The sequence below is a fragment of the Calliopsis andreniformis genome, chromosome 6 (assembly GCF_051401765.1).
Source record: "Calliopsis andreniformis isolate RMS-2024a chromosome 6, iyCalAndr_principal, whole genome shotgun sequence".
In the NCBI taxonomy this organism is placed as follows: domain Eukaryota; kingdom Metazoa; phylum Arthropoda; class Insecta; order Hymenoptera; family Andrenidae; genus Calliopsis; species Calliopsis andreniformis.
In genome coordinates, this window is record NC_135067.1 from 17,142,370 (window position 1) to 17,162,642 (window position 20,273).

The window sequence follows — 20,273 nt, forward strand, 5'->3', positions numbered from 1 at the left end:
GTGACCGTCGAATTTTAGCCCTGGGAACCTCGGATGATTGTGGACAAACATAGGGTGCGATCTCTTAGAATGTTCCCTCATTTTTCTCTGCTCCATCATGCTCGTTAAATGTAGATCTACACTATTCGTCTTGTCGGTGATGGGCAACGTTTCGACAATTGGAACATTCTTCAGCGACCATGATGATACAGTAGGGCTCGGTTATTGTTATGATTTCCATGCTGAGCTACAGTTACACGTGATTCACATCATTTTTTTTTTATTTATCAAGAGGAGTGACTTCCGACAATTTTCGAATTCTCAAATTTTTAAATGTTCAAATTTTCGAATTTTCAAATTTTCAAATTTTTAAATTTTTGAATTTTTGAATTTTTGAATTTTCAAATTTTTGAATTTTTGAATTTTCAAATTTTCAAATTTTCAAATTTTCAAAATTTCAGAGATTTGCATATTGCAAATGTATTTTCTTTATTTGTTTCAATTACCGAATATTAATTTCCGGAACCGAATGGTCTATAGCTCTACTCATACTAGTAGTTACCGTTTAGCAACTACAATTCGCCAAAATTCCTAAAGTCCTATACAGACGGAATGCTGCCGCGACGAAGCAGCATTCGAGAGGTTGAGGGGGTTGACCGAATGAGTCAAAGCCCGAAGAGAACGTTCCCTAGAGCGGTATCAGTCCGATCTATTTTCCAAGACGGTTCGGCCATTCGGAGGCCCGTCTGAAAGCCGCGGCGGATGATAAATAATAAACGTGAGCGCCGTTATTATTCCCGCGGTGGCATTTTTTCGCAATCCTCGACGGGCACGTCTCCACGATAATCGAAGCCTTCGAAAAGAGCCTTCTGTTCCTCGCGAGCGAAGCTGAACATAAAGAAAGAGCCTTCTGCCATTTTCCCTCGCCGGATATTCCATTTACCCCGAAATAAAAGAATCTATTTCGCCGATGGTTCCAGTCCACCCCAGCCTTTGAGGCTGTTTGCCATGGGGAGTTAGCTGAACGATACATGGAAACTTATTTTTTTTTTTGCTCTTTTGTTTGCTTTCAGGTGTTCGATAAGCATAATCGTGGATACATCACCGCGTCCGATCTCAGGGCAGTGCTGCAGTGCCTCGGGGAAGACCTATCCGAGGAAGAAAGTACGTACTGACATTAATAACCTCAGTTATTCTTTCCCTCTGAGTTTAATGAATTATTGTGCTTAAATCCTTGTATGTTTGTTCACTGAGCTTTGTTTAATATTGGAACGGAATATTGTCTTTTTTTGTTTTTAATAAAAATGCACATATACAAATGGAGATGTGTTGAGAGGGAAACGGATATTAAATTTGAGTCGATCGAAAAAATGGTTGTTGATTCAGCAGAATGTTTAAATAAGAAAACCAATATTACCTTATGAAGCGTACCGTAGGAATAACATTATTTTTGTGACAATTACGAGCGATTGACGAATGCGCGGATAGAGTCTATTTTTAAGTAACGATGGAAACAGGTTCTGTAAATTTGTTTCGTCAATTGCAAACTCGCGAAGAAAGACAACACAGAATACGACACACCGTGAGATAAAAAACGAGCTACGCTGTGCAACGAAAGTTTTACGCCAGGCGTCAATTTTGTCCCCGCCTCGGCAGCTCTTCATTTCCGTGACAAATCGATCCCAGTTTTACATACTCGACACGTTTGTTAAAACACGAACCAGAATTCGGCGACGGTCAAGCTGCCGTGCGAATGTAAGAGAAATGTTGGAAGAGTAGATGTGGAAACGTTGTCTGTTTCGCAACGATTGAACCCCAGAATTATTTTCACGCTGCAGATTTCCATACTCCTCGAATTTCTGTCCCAAACTCTGCAATACTGTATTTCCGTCACAGAAGGAAATACGATATAGCTAGTTTCATTGGAGAAAATTAGAATGGAAACACTGCACATTAACTATTACATTAGCAATATTTTCCCGAAGATTAGAGGGTCTAAGAAAATGGCAAGGAAAGGCAAACTCAGCGTTATTACGCTCAGCAAAATGGGGTTCCTTTCTGGAATACGTTCGTTCCCATTGTTCTCGTTCTCCCCGACTGTTATCTCGCAGGATTAGGTTCGCGTCCACTCTAATTTTATTTGACTCATCATCACGATCTTCCGCGTATTGTGAGTCGGTGTTTCCTACGCGCAAATCACTGTATCTTCTATCTTGTTCTCCCAGAATGTTGCAGGAGAATCCGTCACGTGGATAAACAGCTTTGAGCTGCTGTTCCAGAATTCTTGTTATCTCTCCAGCGAGTCCAGTGTTGCACGTCACGGGAATCTTGCTAGCTCTTTTGCAATTTAGAGCAAACGTCACGTACAGCTGTTATTATTTTCTATCCGAAAAGTGCAACAAACTTCGTTCCGCCCAATTACGCTCAAGTTTACGTTAAACTCAGATTTCGCTTTCTCCGAATACATTCAGCGAGTCGAAAGAAATTTGCAATAATTTGCGAACGAACGAGCATTTCCTTCACAAAAATTGGCAGCACAAGCAAAAGGCTGATTTCCCGTAGAAAAAGCAGAAAGGTAATATTGACGCTTTGTACTTAAAAAAAAACTGTAGCTCACAGAAAAATGATAACGCACTAGTTTGGTTCTTTCAACCCACCTGCATGCATAGAAATTGTTTCGTTACCCTGAGTTCTGAATTCCCTTAGTGCTACCAGCTTGCTACACATCGTTCTCAACGCGCAGGATGGTATCGAAATTAGTTTCACTTTGCTTTAAGCAACTATTTTACTTTGTTCCTGCTCCTCCCAGTTCCCGTGTAAAGTATTGCACCGAGTTTACGCGCCTCCGTAAAGGAGCCCTTTTTTCCTCGGGTTACGACGATCAACCGGCGAGATGAGCCCCGTAATAAAGTTAACCTGGTCGAACGTGTGCTAGTGGAATAACACCGTCACGCAAAACATCAACGAAATATCGCTGGAAACTTTCCATCGGAGACAATCAAGGAACATACCTCGCTCAAATTTGCTCACGTTGCGTTAATAGGGCGTCTCTGCTAGCTCTCCTGCGAGATAGTAAATTACGTTCCCCCCGATCTATTGAACCTGCCTGTGTAGGACCGACGTAATAATACGTCAGTACACGGGATGAGGTTACTAATTGATCGGAATCAATTTCTCCCATACACGTATTTCTGTTCGTATTAATAATTGCCGGAGTATTACGCACCGATTACGGTAATGCGATAACGTCCTTCGAGAAAATTGCCGTTTGAATAATTGAGTACGATACATTGTAAATAGTACCTTTTCTGGGGTCGAAAGGACTTGGCCTGTCCTCGAAACCCTTATGATTGTTATCATGTATTAATCCTGTTCGTGGATAGCATCGCTAAGGATCTCTAGGTTGGTGTTTCCATCCGATAGTGGAGTGTGCTAGGAAAAAATAACACTGGTCACTGGGGACTTGTTCTCACGCTGTAGGAAAAACTTCCTGCTGCTACGAACCCCTCTGGCAATCGTGAGTAGAATTGGTATTGAATTGATGAACATCGTCGAGGCAATTAATCGCGCACGATTTCAAGTAGATTATTCTGTCTTCTAGATACCGTAGTAACCATGATCCTCGATAAAAAATTAATTAATCGAGACAGTTCCTTTAACGTGAAAAATTCGAATTAAAATAACTCCTCTCTCCTGTCTCTGAACTATGACAGGGGCGATTTCCCTCGAGCCGTGAATTGGAATCCAAAAACTGTAACAGCTCGCGGTTCAGCGGGAAGGTTCGCGCGACGATTGAAAATAGTTCGTTCGCGGTGGAATGATCGTTTTTCAGTTGTTCGGGTTAGACGCGTTATCGTTTTTACGCAAGGGAATTATCGGATACGTTCCCCGCGGCGGAAAAGCGCAGCGCGGAATATTAATACCGCGCGATGTTTCACACGGCAATACTTCGCGCCGGACAGATCCCGCGGAAGCGTTGTGCAAGCGGCGCGGTTAAAAATTAAATTGCACGTCCATCGCGTCGATTAGCATACGATCGTCCGTGGGCGATTTTAATCAGGCCGAAACGCAATATTTGCCGCGTCGCGTGGTTCAACGCCTACGATGAGCATTGTTACTGTAATAGTGGATATATTAATGTCCACTTTCCATCAACCTCCCATCCGACCACTTTTCGCGATCGTTCCAACGAGATTGCGTGTAGCGTGTGATATTGAAGAGAAGAGGAAGAGGCTAGAGAGAAGCGTGAAAGAGAAGAGTGTAAGCATGCACCTTTTTCCCTGTTTCGTCAGCGAATATCCCTTGAATTCGATGTAATAGAAGATGTGAGCAGCTTTTACTGTGTTTCAGTCGAGGATATGATCAAGGAAGTGGACGTGGACGGGGACGGACGAATCGATTTCTACGGTAAGCCGCTGCCCCATGCTCGCGCTCTACCATCTACCCCCTAGAGTTTCTAATAATCGAAGAAAAATATGAACGGATCGAGAGAAACGAGGGAATTTCTCCTTCGTACCTGATTGTGTCCCTTCGAGCTGTTTGGCCCGCAATTGATCCACGTCCCAGCAGGCCTGGGGGGAAAGAAATTGGGAGTGAAGCAAGGGCGAGAATGCGAAGGTATTTCATACGGGTTGGGACTACTTTGAGCCAAGGGCGACGGTTCGTAGATGAGAGGAAGCACCGTTTCGCGATCTCAGCCATGGGAATGATATGGAGTATCAATAGTAGAATAAGAATTCTCCTCGTTTCGTGTCTCTGCTCTCTTTTGCTTCTTGGTAAAATATAGTAGTCTGTAACTGAGCTCAACCGATCCTATTTTTCATCGGTAACTTTGCGCGAAAGCTGCCCAGTGGATATTTAAGAGAAAAGGAGGAAAAGCCTTTAAACCTTCACGATTGATTTAGAAGCCGAGGATTACTCGTCCAAGTAACTACAATCCTCTATCGATTAAATATTTGTTGAACAGATGAGGCTGGCACGGATTTCCTATCAGCGACGCGTTTTCAAAAAATGTCCTCCTCTGAAAGTCAGTTTCTGGGCTGAACTGTTATCAAGGATTTCATTGTTCCAGAGTTCGTCCACGCGCTCGGTGAGCCGGGGATCGACGACGACGAGGAGGATGAAGAGGAAGAGGTGCAGTCCCCGGGCTACTAGAATTTTACCTATTCTCGTGTCTGTGTTAGATAGAACGAATTAACGATGAGCCAACGGCAGTCAACTACCGTGTTCGTCGCACTATCTTACCTCTGACATTTACTGTTGCGAGTACGCCGCGTCGAGGGTGGAAGTCTCAGCCCCGACTGGCAACGAAATCGTTCAAAGGCCTAGTCCTCTCCGTCGTTTATCGAATGGCACGGGGATCGTGGAGAAGAAATGAAAGGAGAACGTTTCGAAATTCGCACTGACGCGAAAGATGGTTGCGCTCCGAGCCAACAGAGTGCGCCACCGTCTAATATTGCAAGGAGGTCACGGCACAATTTTGAATTCGATATCACGACCCAGCCGTGACGCTCGCTATCTTTGGTCAATGTCAGAGGACCGTTTCGACAAGCCCTAATCTCACCTACCGTACGATCCATAGATACAAATGCTTGATGAGATTTTATGTTACCAGATCGTGTGTTAATTGGGTCTTTGAATTATTTATACTCGAGAAAATCGAATATTTTGAATATTCTTCGTGCTTTCAGTGTACTTCAACAATTTTTCTTCATGGTGCTAACTTTAACAGTAAAGTAGTCTTTCATAAGTTTATCTGATGGTTATTATATATGAGAATATTTTCGAATATTGTATACGTGTTGTATACATCTCGTGTAACATAAAGTCTCAACAAACGACACGTCTAAACTTTTCTTCGTTGTATGCTGAAAAGTATCTACTGATAAATCTTCGTGAACCATTCTTGGTGGCTTGTGCGATGTAAGAAACGGGAAATCGGCGAGGGAGACAGAAACTGAGTCGAATGTAAAACGATGCAGTTTCTTTCGATGAACAGTCTTCGAAAAGAAAGATAATCGGTGAGTTTTACTCGGGATCTCTGCTCCTCGCTCGTCGAGTTTCCTTAAAGTTGGTCGCATCTCGTTGTACTCGCGACAACAGGATCGTAATCGATTTCTTCTCCTAAGATATGTGGATTTTTCGATTTTAAATCTCTCGTCTAATCTAGATCGCGTTCTATTCCACCTTTAAAGTAATTTAAAGTAAGGAAAACAAAGCACCGCAGCTAACTCGATCGATTGCACTGCGATTCACGTAGATGATCGATCGATCTATGAAAATAGACCGAAGACTGCTTGGACGAAACGAAAATCGTCGACGATCTCGACTTACGCTTGTACCTTTCAAGTCTCTCGATGGAATTGCTCTCGAAAGTCCCTCCTCTTTTCTCCTCGATTTACCCGGAAGTTTTGTGGGACTTCGAGACCGTGAATGAAAGTTACACGGGATTTTAAATCGATCTTGATCGCTTTTGCTCTACTCGAGCTTCGTACTGTGTACCTTGTAAACGATATTTCACTGTTACGCCAAATAACAAAAGCCGCACGCTGTTTCAAATATTTCAAAGGGTCTAATAAATCTAATAAACTAATATTTCTTCGTGGTACCCTAGCTTTTACTCTTCCTTATCCAATCAATCCAAGTGATCTCATGAATTCAATATAAATCATCAGTAATGTGAGTCTACGTTCTTCTACAGCTACAGTATTTTTATTTATTTAATTTTCTTATTAGTTTTTCTTTCCCACTGTTTCAATTTTCAGTGGAAAGCAGCTAAAAAGAAAACATAAGCTAAACATGGTATTCAGGTAGGTGAAAATATAATAGAAACCTTCCCCCCTAATTTTTTCTTAAACGTTCATTTTTATTAGCGATAAATAAACTTACATATCTTTACAGTAACAACGTCCTCTCGTAACTCTCGGAAAATATGGTAATATCTATTCGCGAATAATCCATATATAGATCAAGACTTCCGTTTTGTTTCATTCACGATATTATTCTTATTGATGTTGTACTGCGTCTGGTTCAGTTCAGACACATCTGCACCCGGCTAAACGACGACGTTACGGGCGCTGTTTCTTTAAAAAAAAAAGAAAGGAAAGAAGATTATCGGTACGACACGTAAGGCGTACAGAGGATCTAATAACGCTGCATGTGTTTATGTGTGTATGCATTTCGTGTATGTGTTCTGCATGCGAGCCTACGTACGAGCCTTATTTAAACCCTAATGATAGCGAGCGTACAACTGTCGAACATAAAAAAAAAAAAACGAAAACGTAAGACGTTACGTTAAGTATCGAGCCGATTTATCGACTGTCACGTTCACACGGACGTTCGGCTGTCTTACAATTTAAGTTTCTCTATGCCATCCAGCTTTGACCGCGTTAACTGGTTCCGTCGGGGGTCACGTTTCACGCCAATAGTCAAAAAATATGATCCGCCCGATGATCTTCGAGCGAGGTGACGTATGTATATATATATGTATATATGTACGTGTATATATATACCAGTTAAGAGGAAAAAGCTTTCGTTTAATGATACACCATGTTCCTTCGGTTTACTCGTCAGAAGCAGTCTATGTACACGTGATTAACGAGTAGGCACGCCCGCATCTCGGGGCGCGTCTTAAATGTGCGTTCTGTCGAAGTACGTACGTCTGAGAATTTGTCAAAACCTTCACCCCTCAATCCCATCTCGAAACAGATCACGCTAACAAACACCACTTTGATTGGTCTCCGCGCGTTTGAGGTCGGAAAATGCGCATGCTTGAGTTTTAGTGATGAACTGTCCTCGAATCGTCAAGGGCGACATTTTTCTTGACCGCTAAAAAATGAACGTCCTATCGATTCGGGACGGCAACGAAATTCACGTCTTCCCTCTCTCCGTTGTTAGAAAATATTAACGCGAGATGTCGCTCGGGTTTGATCGTCAAAAAATGTTCCAAAAAAGGGGGGAGGCTCGTCTCGACTAACGCGCGCGCGCGAGACGCGATAGATGGCGGTTTACAAAAATTTTGTATCTTAATCGACTAATCCTAATTATCGTCGAAACGAGACGCGTGGCTCGTGGGTTTTATCAAATGGCAATTATATAAAAAATCAAGTGTCCTTCGGTAGTGCGCTGCAGTCCTTTGAGCAGTCGAGGTTTTGGCGTTTCTCAAGTCACATCTCCCTGTTCACCCCCATCCCTCCCTTCGTTTCGCGAAATTAAATAAACGGTTCACTTGTTTCAGTCCAATTGAATTGCCGAATCACGCGTTCACCAGGCAACTTCTTTCTTCTACGATCAGATGCCCAGGCATTTGTCGCCTATCTTCGATTGTTGATTCTGTTCCGACTCCCATAATACAACGGGACGAGACTCCGAAGTCCAATTACTAGCTTCGAACCCGAGAAGTACAACCGAAGTCTCAACATGTGGTTATTAATGCTAAGTGTCCTTAGGTAAGTAACATTTAACCGCGCACAACGCTTTAAGTAGCTTGAAGCATATCGATAGATACTGTCGGATCACAACGACACGGTAAAATTCGACAGCGCCTGGCCCAGAAAGACACAGAGAGATCGCACTGTCGTTGTGATCACTGTTCGAGCAAGTTTCCTACCCTCCCGCATCGTTCTGTCACGAATCTTGCTAATCGCCGCGAAACCAAAACAGTTCGCAAAGTATCGCGAGCATCTTCGTACCGAAGAAATAAAATTGAAAAAATGTTCAAAGGCTACGCGAAGAAGCCTGCACGATCCGCCACGTTACGGCGATCAAAGAAATTCTTAGAATTGGCAAGCATCGACCGTTTTGAAACAGTCAGAAAACGCCACCGATAGACAAGTGTCAAAGGTCAATGCACGCGATCCACTCGCGGTTCAACCATTAGAGAAGCTCTCCTCTTCGTATCAACGAACTACCATCGATCCATTCGTCACGATCGACCTGCCGTCGACCTCTAGCATTCACCCTCGGGATCCTGAACGTTCGCGGTGGCTGCGGCAGCGGCGAAACGCAGTCGCCTCCTCCTGACGACGGAATACGCAGTCAAAGGTAACTTTCGACGGTGATGCGAGGATGAGATCGAGGAACGAACGAAATCCCATCTCGCGATGGGTCTCCCTCAAAGGACCGGCTCCTCGTCGGTCTCTTCATTGTCGTCCTGTGATGGGCACTGAAGCACTGGGACAGTCGACAGAGTATTCGTCTTCACTCTACGCTGCCTTTTTTGCTGACTGATGCATCCGCTGCTAGCACTGCTGCTACTGCTGACGCTAGATCCATTGGGACTGATGTCCACGTTACTGGCACAGTCCAGGTCCAACTGGTGTCCATGAGCGTCGATCAGGGGTCGCAGAGCCGATCTTAGGGACCACGAAAGACGAGGATAAGCACGCTCGTGCTGGAGCATCAGCTCTTTGCTCTGGTTCTGCTTCTGCAAAAGTCGAAACGAATCGTGGTTTGAGTGTATTCTTAATTGGGACAGGTCAAGAGCGTCGGCATCGAGGGAAATGCGTGAATTATCGATCAGGTCTAATTAAAGAGCGCTGCCGCAACGGGCAACAATCGAACAGATATAAATAAGCATGCTTACCTCGGGAAGGTCACTTGACCTCGTTTCCCGCGAAGCCAACAGCTTTTTGCTCTCGGCAAACTGCCTCAGCGACTTCTCTCTAACGTAGACAAACGGTCGGATGACCCTGAGATCCTGACGGCGGATGTAGTAGTGGGCCTTCATGGTTTTCAGCTTGCCGCCGTGGAACACCGAGACGAGGAAACCCTCGGTGAGATCGTCCAAGTGCTGGCCCACAGCCAAGACATTGTAATTGTGTCGTTTGGCGATGGAGTACAGTTGCGCTCGGATCGTCCGATTGCAAAAGCTGCACGCCCCGCTCGCGTCCAGCGGCTCCTCCGATTGTGCCTCGCTGTTGCTACACTTGCTCTCGGCAGTCTGTTCTTCGTAGAAGTAGGGAACGTCCAGAGCCTTCAGGTAGCTCATCGTCTCGATTGGATCGAATCCACTCGCGTCCACCGTGGCTGCGCCTATCTCAAAGTCTACACCTTTTGACCTCGCGTAAAATCTGTACTGATGCAGCGTGTGCAGCAATGTCAACGAGTCTCTGCCACTTGCAGATAGACAGACCAGCACTCTATCTGTGTCTCGAATCATATCGAACTCCTGCATAGCCTCTACTGCTGGCTTCCAAATGCTCTTCGGTGGGCAGTGCCATTGAGGCTGCGATACTTCGACCTTCCCATCCTTCGCCTCGAACGCTGTTTCTTGGTCCTCTTCTTCTTTTAAATCACCTGAACACTCCTCGTCCTCGGAAAAGTCGTCGTTCTGACGAACCTGTTGCTTGCAGCTCGATTTCGTGGACAGCGCAGTCATCGAAGTCGCTCTTGGCTTGCGACCATAGCTGTTCGTGGAATTGGATTCGGCACTGCTGCTACGCTTCAAGTCCACGGAGTCTAGAGACTTGTCGCTTTCGTGGAAGGATAAATTGATGCCACTGTCTTGAGAACTGACAGAGTTCACTGCGGAATAAATCTTGGGAAGAATCTTCCTCGCGTCACCGATTTCTAAACCTCCACGTTCTTGGGTATCATCATCGTTGAGATCGTCATCCAAGTCGTGGGTCTCCTCATCATCGGTTTTTGATTGGTTGCGAACAATTGGTTCATTCTCTGGAGGCTTCATCACGTATATCACCGTCTCGTCTGACGAACATTCACTAGACATCTTGCTCTCTTGCTGCGTCAGTTCACCCACCTTTCCAGAAATTTCGATTGGTCCACTTCGTCTAGGGTTCGAGAGTCTAGGCGATGTGCTCGGTTGAACGACTCTGCTTCTGTCAGGAGAGCCGCATCCGTTCGAGGATACGTCAGAAGCAGAGGCGTCTGGGGAGTGTCTGTGAAGCCCATCCACTGCGTTAACCATACATCTGATCTCTGATTTCACTTCGCTGGCCATTTCCTTAGAGAACTCCATCAAATATTCCGCGATGTCGCTAGCAGTGAACGAGTCATGTCTAAGCTGCTTATCCTCCACCGATAACTGCCCAACAGCGCCCAGATTGCGAGAGTGATGCTGTGGCGTATTTTCAGACGTGTTGGTTTCTGACAGCGCGTCGTCCACCTTCGAAATCACCTCTCGTATCTCCGACTTGATCTCCGTCGCTAATTCCTTCGTCACTTCCTTCACGTACGCGCTCAAATCGTCCTCCGATTTCTGTCCACCGTTTGCAGACACAGGCGACGACCTACCACCGCCCACGAACTTCTCCGTGTAATCGCTCACCGAGGAGTACGAGGACGGTGGTGAGGCCGCGTTGTGATAGGTCAAGGTTAAGATCGAATGACTGGGGCTACCATTGTCCAGCTCCAAGGAATTCAGCTCCGTTTGACTACTGCAGCTGCAGTGGTGCTGCCTCTTGTGCTTGGTGGAACTCCCGTTACTTCCGCTCAATCCTAGACTGGTCAGAGTCTGCGGACTGAGCGGAAGCGGCGGAATAGGCGAGGACGAGGAGGACGCTACCTTGCGATTACCCGAGGTGTTCTCAGCGCCCCCGGTACTGCCAAGGGAGTTGCACCTGGCACGGCCAGCGTTGGCAGCGTCGATCAGTTCTCTCTGCTCTTTAATTGGCCTGTTACCTGCGTGAGACATTGCACCAAGAGCCGAAGGAGTGACCGCCTCGCCAACGGCGAATCTCACGGGCATCGGGGAACTTGGACAAGTAGCCGGTGACCTTTGACCAGCCGTGTCGATATTCGTAGCAAGCTGTTCCTCTTCTGTGCCACTACTAGGGCTCGAGTAGGACGTTTGGAACTCGACCGCGTTCAGCAGGGTCCTTCTCACAGAGCTCAGGACCGGAAGACTTCGGTGTCTGGGCGAGACCGACGAAACGGGAACGTTCCCTGTTCGAGGAATGTCGCTGTTCAGTCGGCGGATACTGTTGGCCAGGGCCAAGCTGTTCACCAGGCTGTCGTGGGTGGTGGTCGGCGTGTGGTGGCCGTGTTTGTTCCACGACAGCATCGGATTGAAAGGCACATCTTGCTTGACGTTCTGGGAATTCCCTAGTAGAAGATCCTGCGCTTCACTGGGCAGCATGAACCATCGCAGAGCTTCCATTCTCTCAGATGCGAAGTTGTAGCTACGGTCGATCTGCAATGGATACCTCTGCGCCATTTTCCTAGCACGGTTGAAGATGTTCCTCGCAGTTTGCAGGCAGTCGCCGTAGTTCTGTGGCAGAACGCCCGAGCCGGACACTCGCCTCTCGGAAGCGTTCATCTTGCCATCGGTGTATCTGATCGAGCTGAGCCACTTTCGCTCCTTGAACACGCTGTTCGTGTGGTGTCGCCATTCTCCCGTGTCGGGGTTGAGAACGTATTGGGGTAACAATTTCCAGCCTTCTGTGGCTACCATCTTCAGGGCTTCCAAAACGAATGCAACCTCTGCTTCGGTCATGAAATAGGGGAAGGAGAGTTTCGCGAAGCCTGGCCTGAGACCTTCTGCGTTAGTTGCTTCGTTCTCACTGTTGCGTTCCCTGAAAGAAAATGTAATTTTGTTAGATACAAATTGGCAATATTCCCGAGATTGTGTAGGAAAATTTTCAATTTTCAATTTTCATACCCTTCCAGAAGAACTTTTTGATACTCCTTAGCAAGTTCCTGGTCGATTCCCATCAGGTCGTGAGCGTAACGACCCGCGCACGCGCAGCCACCGCGCGCTTGTATTCCAAAGACATCATTTAAAACAGCGCACACGAAGTTGTGGTGAAGAAACGTGCCACGTGGGTGACGCACCATGAACGAGAAGATGGGAAGTCTCTTAACATTCTGCGAGCCGCTGCCGAGCAGAATCAGTTCCGGAATCGTGCGCACGTGAGCCAGCACTTGCCTAAAGAGGGGACGAGAAGCGAGCACGCGTGTCATTATACGATAATCAGTCGATCTTGAATATTCATTTAATGTCTGGACAATTATCGCAGATTTATTTTTAGTTCGTCCATCGTACCTCGAAATCTTATCTTGACGAGCGACAATCGCTCGTGGAGTAACGTTCTCCTTGAGTTGCACCGCGAGGCCACATCTGATGCTCTCTACGACACCAGCTGTGCCGCTCTCCTCTCGAAGCTCCAAATCACGGTGATAGTGATGCGAGTCTCGCATGTCTTCCGTGCCAATTTTGTCTTTCAACAGGAACCGTTTGGTCACGAGCACGCCAGGGGACTGTACGCCTCCGATGAACTTGTGCCCGGCGAAAATGATCGCGTCTTTGTAGACAGTCGTCTCTCCGACCCCAGGCAAATGGGGGTTCATATCGATTTGAACGTATGGGGCTGAAACGGAGCAAGCGAGAATAGAATTAAGAACGCGTTACAGGGTCGATAATAACACGGGGTACTATGACTCCACGGGTTCGATTCGAGGTTACATTCGTTCAGGCGAGCTTGGATGGCCAGACGATAATGTACTTTCGTCACTAAGGGGCAAACGTTACGTCAATCTAGTTTCTTTCATTATTACTAAGCTATGTCGGTTTCTAACAGCTGATCGTTACCTGCCGTGGTGTAATCCCAGACGCTGAGTGCACCATATTGGTGCAGTAGGAGGGTCGTGGCGACGTCATCTGCCAAAACCCCAGTTATGCAACTGGCAGCGCTGAAGCATCCGATCATTTGCGTAACACCCTCCGCCCGCACCTTGATCAGGCTACGTTCGAGATCGTTCAGGTCTAAGAAGCCCTCACGGGTTTCAGACACACGTACTATCTGCGAGGATTATTCTGGTGTTAGTAAATACGTATATTCTTGTGCATTCTACTTAGATCTGTGTTGTTGTTTATTGTACGCGCGAGACTTCATGCAGGTTGTCTCTGAGACATATGACTTGTTCAAGAATAGGAGTTAAAGTTGTGTAAAGATTGCTCGCTTGGGAAAGAGCTTCAAGCAGTTTTCCAAGAGCTATTGCTGCTCTTCTGAATATCTGGTCAGTGTCACGGTAGCTTTTCATCGTTTCCTTTCCTTGAACCAAAATGGAAGCCTTACTCATCGGCGAACCCAAATAGAATGTGAAAACAGGAACATTAATGAAACAGACTGTGTCGTAAACATTTTTAGAAATGTCCAGACCTTGTTTTTTACCGTGCCATTGACCATTTCTTCGACGCATATTGTACATTCTTGATTCGAAACGGAAACTGAATCAGTAGCAAAATATAACTTCGTCGAAGCTCCTTATTTGGAGTTCTGTGCCTTGCAACTCAAATTCGTAAATTAAACAGGACGGTTTTAGAAAGAAGAAATTTTAATTCAAAACGTGGCGCGTCATTCGCAAAGAATATTTTTAAAAACAGAACCACGAGGCTAGAACAAATCGCCACAAAGGAAGTACTAAAGGTGGCCTCCTTAAGCAGCAGCGAGTGCCACACGCTCAGCGGCCAAAGATTTCTGAAGAATTTCCCCGCGTGTGAAGGTAGCTACACTCCACCCCCACAAGATTTAAAATTAAACCACTCGTCTCGGAAACGCTCTGCACATTAATTACGATACAGCGTACAATAATAAAGCGTCCTTCGCGGCTGACATTCGCCGAGTCAAAAATATTCTTAATGGAGCTTCCAATGTCTAGAGACCATTTGTACATCTTGTCCAGTATATCAACCGCTACCAACGCTCCAACGAGAATACCTTCGACCCATTCCACTTATGGAATAAGGACTCTTCCTTATGGCTCTCCATGATTCTTCCTTAACGATCGTTCCTTACCCTGACACCATACTCCCGCCAAGGCCGGAGGTTCGCGTGATGCTCGAACGGTCCGACGAACACCACCGTGGATTTCGAGAGATCGAGGTGTCGCAGAAGCGTGCGAAGTGCAGCGGCCGTGCCTTGACCCGTGAACAGCACGGCATCCTGCTCGCCAGCCCCCACTGCGTGCCTGACGATGTCTCTGGCTTCGTGTCTGCAACCGTCGTCAAAATATATATCGATTCGTCCTTCCGTTGACGGCGAGCGATCGTAAAAACGCGGCTAACAGATCTGTCGAGGGCGTAGGATATGTTCTCTCGCAGCTTCTCGTCGCCTCGAGGTCGCTCAACGAGGTCATCCTATCTCGCGAGTGATCTCGAAGTTGAAAACGATGAAGCATACGATTGCAACGAGTTCGAAAGTTCTGGGGCGTAGAGCTCGTCGCGTTGTTGGTTTTGGCGAATCGGTTGGTCGGCCGGTAAACGTTCAGGGGGCTCGAGTCGCGGATATTGATCTGGGCACGTCAGCGCCATGGAGAGCGGGACGCCCAGTGGAACCACTCCTACGTTCGACTGCATAAGATTTAGGGATAATGTGACGCTCTGGGCCGAGAGGTTGCGCTTCGAACGGGACAATTTTTCAGCTCTGATTGCCTGCTAATTAACCCTTTACGGACGATCGGTGCATACATGCGTTTGTAGTGGTTGCTGAACGCCTATTGGTGGCAAGAAATGTAATCAATACATGTGGCTAGAAAATTTCCATGCTGAGTGTACGTTAGGATTTTTTGTTTCTCCATTTAAAGGGTTAATTATTCTTGTTTTTATTTAAAGATTTAACATTTCCTGTGTCTACAGGACTTCCCAAAAACGGTTAACGCTTTTAAGGAACAGAATCCTTTAACGCGGAAACTCTAAACCGTAGTTAATACAGTTGATCTTCCATTGAACTAGCAACAATGAGTTCAACAGCAGTGCCAGTTCTCAAACAATGCAGTCTTTGTCGAATATGGTATCGCAGTGAACGCGTCAAAGCATAATTTCTGGACAAAGCGGAATGGAAAGGCAACGAGCCGCGTTTATCGCGGAAACCGCGCGTCAGTCGGAATCGCACTGGCATGTTAATTTCACGCGGGACATACGAAATCGATAATTAGGAATTTGTAATGCACTCTCGCGCGAGCTCCCTCGATATTTTCTAACCCGCGATCCACGCCCAAGTAACGACTAGCGACAGAACGGAGGATCGCGCGAGGCTGCCTCAATTCTGCCATTCAACAGAGTTAACCCGTAATCGGAGGAATTGGTTCTGGGAAGCGGTTAGCGAACACGGATGCGTCGTTAGCCACGCTCGATGCTTTACCGTCACGCATTAACCTGTTAACTGGGTCACTTCTTGGCCAGAAACGTCACCTGTGTATTTAAAAAGGATTAGAGGCGGTCTAACCGATCGGTATATAATGTCCAGTGTTATGCTAGTTCTTGTATTGCAGATAAAAGACAGTTATTTGCATGTCTCCTGTCACTGGGTATTTAAAGAATCATCCATCACAGACCGCGTTACATTTAAGCTCCTCGATTAAAAATATACTTTTTGAATAGTTAAATACATTTAATCTTTCATCACCTTCTCAATTTTAATCTCGCTTGAAACAACAATTTACAACTAACTTATCTCTGCTACTTTTAATATCCACTTATTGGCTTTTCATACATTCTGCCAATTGTTAAACTTGAATGCCACAAATGCTCCATCATGATACTCGGTAGCAAGCAGGAGAATGATGAATGCGGCGAAAAAGAAACATGAGATCATCGACTCACCTGAACAAAGAAGATTGCAGGCTGCAGATCGACGTGGAGGCTCGGGTGTCTCCCAGGCATGGCAGTACTTCTTTGGCGATGTACTCTTCAAGAAATTGCAGCGACCTTCCCGAGGCGGTATAGTCGCAGTAGACCACTGTAACAGAAACAGAGACGCGTTTGAGCATCGTATGCATAGAAACAAAAGTGGTTTCCTTGTTGCCCGACTTTACTCGTACTGGAAAATCGATCGTCGCCTGTGATAACGCCTCGGTTGTGTTGTATTCATGCGCCTGTTTGCCGTATTTTTTTGGAAACATCAGACAGAGTCACCGAGTGGGTCAACGTTTTTTTTCATGGACGAAACCCGTATTCTTTTCCTCGTTTGCTCTTTTATTTCTCGTTCCTTTGGTCGCATTCTACGCACCGAAATATCTCCTCGATCGTTGGAAATCAACGTGAGCTGCGTGTTGTTATTCGCGGCGGTTGGTCGCGGCTTGTCAAAGACCAGTCTATTTGGAGACGTACAGGAAGCGTCGAAACGCGAGAATGTCTGTTTAGTAGAAAGGCAATGCAAGAAGCATATGTGCAAAAGGTAGTTTATTATAATCTAAGAAAAGGGTGACGCGAAGCTGAATGATATACTTAATTATTTATTTCGGAGTATCAGAGTCATTACTCAAAGTATTTATTATTCTACCTGAAATTCTGCCTGCATTTCTCAACGCATAAAACCACGAGAAAATAATATTAAATGATATGAAGGTCTCGGTCGAGATATCGAGCGTTATTCATAAACCTTGAACAGTGCCACATCCAGTGGCTTAGTTTGTCAACAGAGTTGCCGAAGTAAGGAACTGGTCAAGCTCGAAAACGAGGTCGAATTCGTCCTAACTACTATTCTGGCATTGTTTCATTCCGAATTCGCGAGGAAAGTGGCGCAGTTTACGCGTTACGATTCACCCTGTACAGACAGTGAAGAGTGTCGTTGCGTCGAAGCTGCGGTCGTTGCTTTCGCTGCTATTTCCAGCCCCGCCCAGCTCGGGTTTACCAGAAAATGGGAAATGTTTATTCAACGACGAGAACGCGTTTCCGCCGTGGTGCGGCCGCTGCCAACGAAAAAAGAGAACCGCTCGACTCTTCCCGCGAGAGGGTTCGAAAAACTCCAAGCCTTTCAAACCGACGAGGGATGCCGAAAATGCTGTTCCGTGCACCTGTTCGAGCGCGAAACGCGACTGAATAGCCTTCGAATAGGTTGCGAAATGGTCGGATTAACGCAGAGAAATGCACGATTATTCCTGCAGCATTGATCGGCAGAGAGGGAGGAGAGCGCTTTGACTATTTCGCGAGGGCAAATCGAACCGCTTTATAGCCGGGGAAAGCCAAGGTAGGCGAAGGATAATGACTCGCAGGTGTTTCTTACGAAACACGGCCTGATCGACAACCAGTCGCCGCTAGAGGCGAAATTATGCCCGCGCGCGCACCAGCGCGACTTTCAAAGCGTTTAACTGTAAGAGGGATAAATTGCATGGATTTGTTTAGGAAGGAACGCGTGGAACTGAGCGAAATTTAATAGACGTTTCGTAACTGCGCCTTATGCGCGGCGCAGCGCTTATTGGATGAACGAGATATTCTCTCGTGCAGCAGTTGCAAAAATGTGAAGAATGCGATTGTCAGATGAAAGCCATACTTTACTTTCGATTTCCTGGATAAGCTGTAAGAGGTTTTAAGATCGTTAAAGACCTCAACGAAAAGAACGTTACGAGCAGTTTCACTCTTGAAACTTTGAAATCCGAAGGTCTCATACGCTATTCTAAACTATTTCTAATCATAAATCTAGATCCACTTTACACATACCTACACTTTTTTCGTATTATTTCAATTCTCCATGACGTGTTAAGTATTCATTTCTCACGAGCTGAGTAACTTCAATTACAGGCAAATCAACTACTCCTTTTCTCTATTCTTAGCCATCTTAGAAACCCGCAGAGTTTCATTAAAATTGTCAGAAGACCTGTCCTCGTATAAATCGCAAGATCGCAGACAAAGCCAATGTAAATCAGTAACCCACTTCATCAATACTCCTTTCATGTCACCTTGTATAGCCGCGACGCTATCAATGTTGCAAGTTCCTCGCGTCTTTCTACAACTATGTAAACCGTTCAAAGTAGCGTACGCTTAGCATTGCCGACGGTCACGAGTACCTTGGAAATAATTCGAATGCAGTACAGCGGATAGCCTTAATGTGAACTACGCCTCCGTGAGCATACGAAGCCAGACGCCATTGCAACGTTTCGCTCCAGGCAAATCCTGCGCCGTTCACCATCCTCCAATAATACGACTGTTATACGCCGAAGGGTACCGTGAAATCACAATGAGTCCACTTCGAGGATCGACATCCATCGGAACGGATCTAGGATCGACGATCAGGATTTCGATCCCTTTCGAAGGAAGAGGGAACTCCTCAGCGCGAGCCTGCCGGCGGTGGAATCGAAAGACAAGGCTCGTAACCTCGTTGTAGCCACGGAATCTTTGCATACGTCCGCGGAGTCGCTTTCTCTAGCTTGCAGGCATGGAATCTAGCCTTTGCATTCCGTACAAGGGACCGCGGTGGAAAAAAGGATCTAGAGAGGATAGAAGGTTGGCCAGTTGCGTCACGGAAAGGTGATCGGATGTGCGCGCGCGCGTGTGTGCTCGTCGCGATGGATCGTTCGGCGGGTTCAAGGTACCAGGAACTGCAGGGGATTCGCTTCTGGGCGTAGTTTGACCTAAATCTCGAAGGCAACGACGATTGCCCGAACGACCGTTTGACCCCGAACAACTATTCGCGCCGAGCGACCGCAGCACACCGTCGAGCCCCTCTGTAACTAGAGCACACGGGTGGGCACGAACGAATCAGGTGAGTAGAACAGAAGCGAAAAAAAAAAAGTGAGCAGTAGAAAAGAACCGTGCGGCGACAGACAACGCATCGTCCGTCTCGGATAAACGGTAAATTAACCAGCGCCTCAGCTTTCCAATTAGTCTTCAATTATATGTATGTACTCGACCGACGTCGAGGCTGAGCTCGCGTCACTCGCGAGGACGTTTAACTTGCTAAACGACGGACTCTTCGAGCGAGGGTATTTCGAGCAACGCGCAATTGCTTCGGGGAAAAGTTCGCCCGCGAATTGATTAATTTACCCTGTTGACGCGACGAAAAAGGAAACATCGACGCTTAGAAGTTTCAAGGAGAGTCTTCGGCATCTAGGGGCCACGCTCTTTGTCTTGCCCTTTGGACGAAGACTTACGTAGACGACTTACGTAGACTTCTTGATAATTTCGTACGCTAATAAACAAATAAACTCTTTACGAAGAACCAGAGAATACTAACTAAATAGAACAAAGAAACTTTCGGGAGATACGCAGCAATTTATTACGTTAATTAAACTGCGGCAGATAGGAACATAAACTTCTAGACGAGTGTTCGAAATGATTGCGATTTTGCACGTGCAAACGTCGGGAGGCTTAAATTGGAAGCTGAGGAATTATAAATATCTGATAGCGCTTTCCATCTAAACAATTAAGTAGATATCTCTAATCCATCATACCGCTTGTTTACAGCTATCAATTATTATTATCGTTTGTCAGGCTCTAAAACCACTTCCTTGTATCAGCTCTCTGAAAATAGAAACCGACCCAAGCCGCTTGAAAATCGCCGTGTTTGGTAACGTCGTCGTCGCGTGAGAACAGCTCGATCGATCGTTTCGCTCGCGAC

The 20,273-nt window shown here is 46.2% G+C and overlaps 2 protein-coding genes across 2 annotated transcripts in view; one reads left to right on the forward strand and one right to left on the reverse strand.

Annotated features, from left to right (window-relative positions):
- Window positions 1–6,573, forward strand: part of LOC143181212 (uncharacterized) — a 43,633-nt gene extending 37,060 nt beyond the window's left edge. The window contains exons 5-7 of the mRNA XM_076381531.1: window positions 1,053–1,143; window positions 4,330–4,386; window positions 5,051–6,573. Coding sequence (XP_076237646.1) covers window positions 1,053–1,143; window positions 4,330–4,386; window positions 5,051–5,133 — 231 coding nt within the window. The 3' untranslated portion in view covers window positions 5,134–6,573. The remainder of the gene's footprint in view (window positions 1–1,052; window positions 1,144–4,329; window positions 4,387–5,050) is intronic.
- Window positions 6,574–7,508: 935 nt separating this feature from the next.
- The window catches only part of LOC143181210 (uncharacterized), a 47,436-nt gene continuing 34,671 nt past the window's right edge, over window positions 7,509–20,273 (reverse strand). The window contains exons 2-8 of the mRNA XM_076381529.1: window positions 16,541–16,676; window positions 14,736–14,931; window positions 13,529–13,739; window positions 12,983–13,307; window positions 12,599–12,865; window positions 9,563–12,512; window positions 7,509–9,403 (exon numbers count right to left, since the gene is read on the reverse strand). Coding sequence (XP_076237644.1) covers window positions 9,092–9,403; window positions 9,563–12,512; window positions 12,599–12,865; window positions 12,983–13,307; window positions 13,529–13,739; window positions 14,736–14,931; window positions 16,541–16,676 — 4,397 coding nt within the window. The 3' untranslated portion in view covers window positions 7,509–9,091. The remainder of the gene's footprint in view (window positions 9,404–9,562; window positions 12,513–12,598; window positions 12,866–12,982; window positions 13,308–13,528; window positions 13,740–14,735; window positions 14,932–16,540; window positions 16,677–20,273) is intronic.